Source organism: Chelon labrosus (assembly GCF_963514085.1).
Source record: "Chelon labrosus genome assembly, chromosome: 4".
Classification (NCBI taxonomy): domain Eukaryota; kingdom Metazoa; phylum Chordata; class Actinopteri; order Mugiliformes; family Mugilidae; genus Chelon; species Chelon labrosus.
Genome location: NC_140340.1, coordinates 2631808 through 2641274, shown reverse-complemented (window position 1 = coordinate 2641274; position 9467 = coordinate 2631808). Strand labels below are relative to the sequence as shown.

At 42.2% G+C, this 9467-nt stretch overlaps 1 protein-coding gene across 1 annotated transcript; it reads left to right on the top strand.

The window, feature by feature from the left end:
• The first annotated feature begins 458 nt into the window (after nt 1–458).
• Nucleotides 459–9235, top strand: LOC311486374 (interferon-induced very large GTPase 1-like). Its single transcript, XM_084542187.1, has one exon. It carries the CDS (start codon nt 3760–3762, stop codon nt 8404–8406), a length of 4647 nt encoding a protein of 1548 aa, XP_084398313.1. The 5' UTR covers nt 459–3759; the 3' UTR covers nt 8407–9235.
• The last annotated feature ends 232 nt before the right edge of the window (nt 9236–9467 follow it).

Here is a 9467-nt window from a genome sequence, read left to right as displayed (position 1 = left end):
AAGGAGAGCAGACAATGGACAGGAAGTCCCAGGACCCCAACCACCAGCAGCAACCCCAGGGTGCGTGTCCCCACCACCACACCACAGAGGGACATGCCTCCATCCAGCTGGTGGCATAGGAGGCCCCCGGCCAGAGCCCCCCCCCCAGCTGCGGCGAGCAGGCCCCGGCGGCCCAAGATAGGCAGCCACCAACCTCGCCAGGCAACCAGCCACCCGGGACAGGCACGGAGCAGGGTCCCCGGCCCCACAAGCCCGAGGGCAGCACCCCCCACCCCCACCAGACACGCGGCCCAGCCGACGCCCACAAGGACCAGGCCGCCCCAGACGGCCGCCCGGGACGGGCCAGCACCCGCCCCCACGCCCAAGCCACGCGCCCAGGGACCCCGGCAGCACCCACCCCCGCCCCCCCCTCCCTTCCTCCCACCCACCCAACCCTCCCCTCCCCTGCCACCTACTTGCACACCCACTCACTCATACACTTCCATCCATCCCACTCAGCCCTCCTCTCATTTCCTCACTCATTCACACCCTCCACCAGGTTCTCCCACTCATTCCGTGCACTCACCTTACTCACCTCCCCCCTCCCTCATTCTAACACGCTCTCCCCCTGTGACTCACCCAGTCGAACACAAACAACACAAACCACAAACAAACCGTGACCGCCAGTCGGCAGCCACACCCATCCCCCAGATCTCCAGGGCCCTACACCCCCCCCGCCGGCAACGGCCAGACAAGCACCCAGGGACCCTTTTCTGAGCACCGGACTTATGCTGACCGGACATTTTGAGCGTACTGAACTTCAAATCAAACGGCAACATCAAATTTTGATCAGTGGCCAAACCATTTTTGTGTTGGGGGTGGGGGGGTTCTTGACCACTATTTCAAGGACAATTAGGAAGAAAACAAATAAAAAGCTTTTATGTAAATCAAATATTATACATTTTTTTTCACAAATAGGCCTATTTTAATTAATTAATTTATTTTAATTATTCCATAATTTAATGAGGGCCCAGTTCTGGCCCCCCCCTCCTACCCTGGGCCCGGGACAGCAGATCCGTTTGTCCCCCCTGTCGGCGGGCGTGTGACAGAGGCATTTTATTTTATTTACAGCCATCGAAATCATGGCATTTTTATTCGTTGCTAGTTGTTATTCTTATTCGTTATGAGTTATTCTTTTTTCTGTTGGATTTAGATGAGGCATGTTTTATTTTGAGACATATGACCCATTTTGAGTTTATCATGTTGTTCCTAAGGAGCCTGTTGATACTATATTTTAATGAAGAGCACAAAAGAAATACCTGTTATGTCCTATGGTTATGTCCTCCATAGTAGAACTTTATGTAAGCCTACACTTAGGAACAGATATTGGGTTATGCCCAAAGTCAAGCAACATAAAAGTAACGTAAAAGTAACGAGTAACGTAAAAAGTTACTTTCTGCAGGGGGTAACTAAGTAAAGTAACGGGTTACTTTTTCAAGAAGTAACGAGTAACGAGCAAACACTACTTTTTAAAAGTAACTTCCCCAACACTGCTAAGTACGTAAAGAAGAAGACTAAAATAAAAGTAAAACAGAAACGGAAAATGGAAAGTTAAAAGTGCGGAGAAAGTGCATAAAAAGTCCGGCGAAAGAGCGGAGAAAGAGGAGCGTCTCTCTGGTTTTATGAGTTATTCAGGGCGTGTTTGGATTGGGTTTCCAGATTCTTCACGCGGAAAGAGAAGAGAACGCCTACTTCTTTGTCTCGAGATGTCTTATTGCCTGATCTTCTTAACCTATTTTATATTACTAAATTGAATCATTCCATCACTCATCATGACTCGTTAGCAATGTTTTCCCTATGCGACAACACTCAACATTACAACATGACAAGATGACGTATCAGAAGGACCACATCAAAATAACTCAAAAGCATCAATAAATTAATAAACTCATGTTCTCTTTACAGTGACACTTTGCTAATAATAAAAGGTTGGGGTTTCTAAAATAACAATTCCAATAGTTATGATTTCAACTAATAGCTACTATTAGTATAAGAACATATCTAAGTTTCAACATTCTTTAACTTCAACGATGATTAAAAGAAAGAAAATACTTTTAAAGATAGCCACTTGATGGCAATGTTGATCCATCCTTACTGTGACAAATTATGTGAACTTGGGCTAGCTTTATCGTACAGGGATCAAAATCGTCTCATTGGGATCGTTAGCCCTTTCTAAACAACAATATATAACTTACCAGGTTATTACAATTTCGATAGTCATATTATCAAACTCAGGCTCTTTTTAGAGAGGAGAAATGCAGATCAGAGTCTGGTTCTGGGGAAACCAAGTTATTTACGACCTGCTTATCCGTTTTTCACTCCCCGGTCACTCTTGGAGAGGGGGAAGGAGTTAAAAATCTGTTAAAAGTATGTTTGCATGTATCTGTCCCTGAAAACGAAAATTAATACATCACAAGTTTAAGACATAATTGAACATAACATCAAGGTTTCTAGACTTAAAGATAAAGAGCCTTTATTTGTCATTATATTATACAAGTATCATATAACGAGATTGCATGGTCAGACATGGAAGGTTGGTCCTGAGCCGGTGCACTCGCACGTGCCGCCACTGTGGGCCAACCTGACCGGTGCCTAACACCTAGCATGTTTTGATGATGGGAGGAAACCAGAGTGCCCGGAGAAAACCCACGCAGTGGAGAACATGCAAACTCCACACAGAAAGGCCTCGCTGGGGATTCAAATCAGCAACCTTCTTGCTGTGAGGCGCCAACGCTACCCACTGTGGCATTGTGCTGCCCTTTGTCCATATGAAATAGAAGAGTCAATTCATTCTTTGTAGTTCCTCACATCGTGTTGGTGTTCTTTCGATTCAGAACTAATTAGTCCAGAAACAAGAGTGGTATTCCACTGAAGCGTAAATCCTCAGCATTAGGGAGATCCGATAGCATGGGTCTGTTCAGTGTTTGGACCTTGCACCTTTATGGCTAAGGTGTAAAAGGTCGATCTGTTAGAAGAGTTCTTCTGCAAAACAACTTCGTATATTTAAATTCCAGAGAGGGGGAGAATAGATTGGACGACAGGACCCTACAACCTGTTGTCCTGGCTCCCTCTTGCCATAGCATCTGTGTTGTACCTCGTTAATCTCAAGCTGTGATAGCCTTTGCCGTTCGCGAATATTGGAACACAGAGTTATTACTTATATGTTTATGTCATTTCCTCTTTTATAAATACTTGTCGACTTTTGAAGAATCCATAATGAATTTTAGTGTTGAGCCAGTGGGTGAAGTCACGGTAGCTGCTGTACTGTCCACCTCTTGGCCTAGACACTCTCTTCTGAAAGATCATTCAGATTTGAATCAGAATAAAAATTACAATAATTAAAAAAGAACTACTTGTAAGATTCAAAGGAACTTCCAGCAAACAATAGAAAACTGAACATTAATTTTGACTTCTGATTTACTATCCCGCAGATACCTCAGATGAAGAAAAGAGGGATGACAAACAAACGGTAGGAGAAGTTCAAATTTATTCTACAAGTTCTTCAGGACCTTTTACTTATTCCCATGTCATGAAAGATTTGTTTTTACATAGAGTTCATGTTTATTTACTGATTTACGGCAGACAGGGGAGGTTTCTGAAGGAATCACCAGGGAGAAGCAACGTCAAGAAGAAACTGAAGCTCTTCTTGGTAGACTCCACCTTCAAGATAAACGTCAACAGAAGCTGACACCAGCAGATTTTCTTAAGATAGGTCCACCTATGAAACAGCACCATGACACATCTGAGAAAGATCTAGCTCAAGCATTTCTTGGCAGGCTGATGATGTTAGACTACAGGGCCAGATACATTCCTGTAAGACCAGACAGTTCTGAGACGACCCATCTAGATCCTGATCCAGTGTCTGACACCACTGAGACAGACGACTGTGATTTGGAGTCTTTATTGATGAGCAGTGTAGACTCACACCAGACAAAACAGACTCATGTGCATCCAATGGACGTTCAAATGACAGTATTCCACTGCTCAGACAATTTCCTTAAACAGAGCATGATTACAAAGCTGTCTCAGTGTCAGTATGCCTTACCTTTGCTTGTTCCTGACCCAGTAACAATGGACATCGAGTGTCCTCTGTGGACATTCAGACAAATAACTAAAAGTTGGAAGGTGACTCAAGCCAGTGATGGTTCACATGCTGTCACTATGAGTATTCCAATCTGCAAAGCTCAGACACCGTTGGTGTCATTCTTCCGCCTGGGTTCACTCTCACTGTCTAAGTCTGAGCTGATGAACACTTTGATCAACGAGCGCCACAGCACCTTCTTCCACCGAAACTGCCCAGGTAGCACCAAGTCTCGCCATTTGATGGACGGTGTTGCAGAGATAGCCTGGTACTGCCCCGCTGGAAACCCCAATGATGCCTTCAATGACTGCATTGCCTTCTGTAATCTTCATGGTGATGCTCTGTTGACTGAAAAACAGCGTGACATACTGACTGAGAAATCTTCAGTCAATGTTGTTCTTGTCCCAACTCTACACAAAGATGACAAAAGTTGGCCACTAATGTTGACCCTTTTTAAATCTCAAAAGCCTCTCATTTGTCTCATTGTTGATGACAACTGTGATGTTGTTAAGATCAAAGGAAAGTACAAACTGGGGCTCAAAGAAAGAAGCATGTCAGATATATCTGAACAACTGAAAAAGATGATTGGAGAATATTTGTCTTCTCTTGGTGATTCCAGATCAAGAAACTCCTTCCAGCTAGAAAATATGGCTGAGGCAAGCGGAGTGGATGAAAAGGACCCAGCCTGCCAAAAAGGGAAATCTGCTGCTATGGAAATAGTGACTTTGCTGAAGGGGATGGATGTTTCAAACATCAAAGACAAGTTTCTCCCTTGCCAGGGCCATCTGTGGCACGAGTGGTGCAGAATAAAGAAAGAGCTGTATCATCTCAAAGGACACATTGAGAAGGACAAATGTGAGAAGGAAGATAAACTGAAGGACATAAGGCAAAAACAATGTGCTGCTTCCTGCAGTAAACTGATGGAGTTGTTCATTAAAAGCCTCTCATCACTGCCACCAACAGACAAAGAGTATTTCCTTAAATGGATGCAGATCTTAATGGATGCCCTCTCCACAGGCAATCTGTCTTCAATTCTCCAAAGTTACGATGAAACATGGTCTGAGGTCTTGGCTCTGAAGAACAAACGTGATAAGTTCGATCAGTTACAGGAGACGCAAATGAGGCTTGAAGACATATCAAAAAAACTGCAGTCTGCAACTTTTGGCTTGGAGCACATCTTCAGAGAAATGGGACAGATCTATGAAGCTCATGTCACAACAGATACCAAGCACACACTAACTGACTGGTCCAAATACCCTGAGCTGGCTGCACAGCTGATGATATCAGGGTACCCACTGGAGCTGATGGACGGTGATGCAGGTCATGTGCCTTTAACATGGATTTCCAGTCTTTTACAGAAGGTCATCAACAAACTGGGCAACCAGAGAGTTTTTGTGTTGTCAGTTTTGGGCGTACAAAGCAGCGGAAAATCAACAATGCTGAACGCCATGTTTGGATTGCAGTTTGCAGTGAGTGCTGGCAGGTGCACAAAGGGTGCCTTCATGCAGCTGGTCAAAGTGTCAGAGGAGCTCAAGAAAGACCTTAAGTTTGACTATGTTCTAGTGGTGGACACTGAAGGACTGCGAGCTCCTGAGTTACCTGGAAATGCTATTCTTCACCACGACAATGAACTGGCAACATTTGTTGTTGGTCTGGGAAACATGACGCTGATCAATATTTTTGGAGAGAACTCCGCTGAGATGCAAGATGTTCTCCAGATCGTTGTTCAGGCTTTCATGAGGATGAAGAAAGTTAAACTTTCTCCCAGCTGCGTGTTTGTCCATCAGAACGTTACAGATGTTGCTGCAGCAGAAAAAAACATGGATGGAAAGAGACGGCTGCAAGAAAAACTGGACCAGATGGCCCAACTAGCAGCCAAAGAGGAGGGTTACAGTGCAGAGAGCTTCAGTGACATCATTGAATTTGATGTGCTAAAAGATGTGAAATACTCTGCTCAGCTTTGGGAGGGCAGTCCACCCATGGCTCCTCCCAATCCAGGTTACTGTGAGAGCATCCAAGTAGTGAAGAGATTCGTCCTCTCTAAAGCTTCAAAGTCTGATGGGATGACTCTCTCACAGTTCAGCAACAAAGTTCAGGACCTGTGGAAAGCCCTTCTGAAAGAAAATTTTGTTTTCAGTTTTAAAAACACGCTTGAAATCTCAGTGTACAGAAAACTTGAGGTCCAGTATTGTAACTGGACCTGGGTCCTGAGGAGCAACATGTTGACCATTGAAAACCAGCTTTACAACAGAATCGAAAATGGAAATCTTGACAGAGTTGAGTTGACTGGTCTTTATGGAGAAATGAGTAAAACATACGAAGAAATCAAGAAAGCAATGACAACATACTTTGCAGATGACAGAAATAAAGACATGCTTGCCCAGTGGAGCGGACGATTCAAAAACAAAATCAAGGAGTTTCAAGAGGAGCTGGTGAAAGGAGTGAAAAAGAAGCTGGATGAAGTTATCCAGCTAAAAAATGCTCGGAAAGAGCTGGATGACAAGAAAACAGAGTTTGAGAACAAGTTGCTACAACAAAGCAAAAAGCTTGCTGAACAGCTGAAGGACAAGGCCAAAGATGAAGAGCTTGAAAACAAGTTCAACTCTGTCTGGAGAGGCTGGGTTACTGAATTAACAGCAAATACAAAACCCGTCGAGGACATCAACTTGAAAAACGATCAGTTTGCCATCCTTCAAGAACTTGGAATTGAATGGACTCTCATAGAAGAATCCAAAAGAAGTGGCAGATATAAAAACATTTCAGCGTTTCCATGGCATTTGGATTACATAATCTCGAAAAAACACAAATCTGAAGACACAAAGACACAACGAGGATCTCAACTGCCAACAACATTTGCGAGTATCCAGAAATTTTTTGAAAGATCTCAGAGTGCTTTTAATTGTGAAGATGAAGAACAGATCAAATTGCTCATTGGCAAAGTTGAAGAACATTCCCTTAAAGCAATCAAGAACAAACCTGTAGCTACAAGAGGCTACACGTCAACGTACCTCCAAGAAGTGGCCAAACATGTAAAAGAAGAAGTGGAAACATTTCAATCAAAGCAGAAATATCCTTTGAAAAAGAAGTTTACAGTTGATCTCCTGCTGTACGTGTTTGAGAAGGCAGAGAGCTGGATTCTAGAGTCCCAGATGAAATTCAAAGTGAACAACGATCCAGTCACTTATTTAGAAAGCAAGAAAACACAATATTGCAACATCTTTAGAAGCTTCTGTAAAGGAAGCTCCTCTGCTGTTGTTCTTGCAGAACTGATCTGTGAAAAGCTGAAAGCTTCGACTCTTGAGGCTGTCTATAACAAGACCGCCATTGGTCTCGCTGGACGAATGAAGAATAATTATCCAGCATTCAACGGGAACAGGCTGAACCTGGAGAAATACGTGTTGCAGTCACTCGCTGAGAAAGAGAACTTTAATGATTTCATCACCTACATTCAAAACCCAAGAAAACAAACAGAGGCTTTTATAAAAGCTGAAGTAGAAAAATACATCTCCACAGAACACAGAAATGAAGCAGAGAGTATCCTGAGGCAAAACGTCAATGACATCATTGAACTTGTGAACCAGGCTTTATCTGGTGCAACAGAGAAAGTCCAAATAGAGAAAGGACACATTGACACGTGGCTCAGGGAGTTTACCAGTTTGCTAAAAGGAGATGTAAAGTTTGATATCATTAGTTCTGAAAACTTCAGTGACATAAAGGAGTTTGACTTTCTCAGAGAAACCATCAAGAAAGGACTCACGTCCATCACTGAGCAGATGAGCAGCTTCAACCTGGATGAGATGAAGGAATCCAGAGAGAAGCCAGATGAAATCCTCATCAGGCAGCTGTGCTCATGCTGCTGGGTAAAGTGTCCCTTCTGTGCAGCTGTTTGTACCAACACTATGAAAAATCATGCTCCTGATGACCACAGTGTTCCTTTCCATCGTACGTCTGGGATCAAGGGATGGCACTATAGAGGCACAGTGGAGATGAGCATCAATTTCTGCACAACAATTGTTGCAAGTAACGGCTGTTTTCACCCTCGTCGTGATTCAAAGGAAACTGTTCCTTATAAAGAGTACAGAACTGCAGGTCCAGAGTATAAAGACTGGAAAATTACCCCTGATGAATCCAAACTGCCATACTGGAAATGGTTTGTGTGCAAGTTTAAAGATGACTTGGAAGCTCACTATGAGTTAAAATTCCAGAAGAGAGGAGAAATTCCAGATCAGTGGAGAAACATCTCAAGATCTGAAGCTATTAAGAGTTTGGATGAAATGTGTGAGTGAGTCAACACAACACAAACCTGATAAAGACGATGATACTGTTGGACGTGACTCGTGAATCAAAGACGGACAAAACAGATGGACTGACAAACCGTGACATAAAGGAGACCTGACTGTGACGACAATAGAACAAGTTATTTCCATCAGTGGCAGGATTTAGAAAATGACAATATTCCCTTAAAGTCAAACTGAAACAACATGAATTAGTTCAGAAAAGGTTCATGTGTGTTATAATGAGCTAAAGAGACCAGTCAGAAACAAAGCAGTCACAGTTTGATTGAAATGAATTCTTATTGTGTTATTATTTTACATGATGCACAAAACCTGTAGCAGTGAACAAATGATACTGCAGCTATTTACTTTTTCATTTGATAGTTTTCTTTATATTTCTACTGTTGCTTCAGAAAAGGTTTTAAGATGGATTTTATTTTTTGTTTAATCTTTTTCTCTTTCAATAATCATGAAATATGTTTGTTTCATAAATCCTGTTTTCAGTCATTTGAAGTTGTGTCTTGGATTGACAGTAATCTTTCATTTACACTGTATTTTATTTTTATTTAGGTGAATTTATCACCTTTTGATGAAACTGATGAAACTGGTGGACTGTACATTGTGTTAAAGTACAATAAGATTTGACGTTCAGCTAATATGGAAGAAGTCTTCAGACATGAGAATGGTTTCAAATGAAAAACACGTCATACAAATATAGTCTTTTGAACTCCGACTCACTTTCTCCTCTTAAATACATATTTTAAAAACGTTCTAACTCATGTATGAGGAAGGAACCATATATAATGTGTGTTTGAAGCTTAGATCATAACCAAGCTGTCATTACATCTCGTTCATCATCTTGATTTCTATGTATCGTAACTTTTTGTCTTAATGAGAAAGAATCTTTAGACCGTTTCATTTATTAAATCTACTACTTAGTGATTAAAATAAATCATCTCAGATAAAAGTTGATGTTGCTGATGTGTAAAATTGATCATGATAAAAAATAAGTACTTCTGATTTCCTCAAAGACCAGCTTTCTATTATTAAACCGATAAAGTCTCAGTGTACAC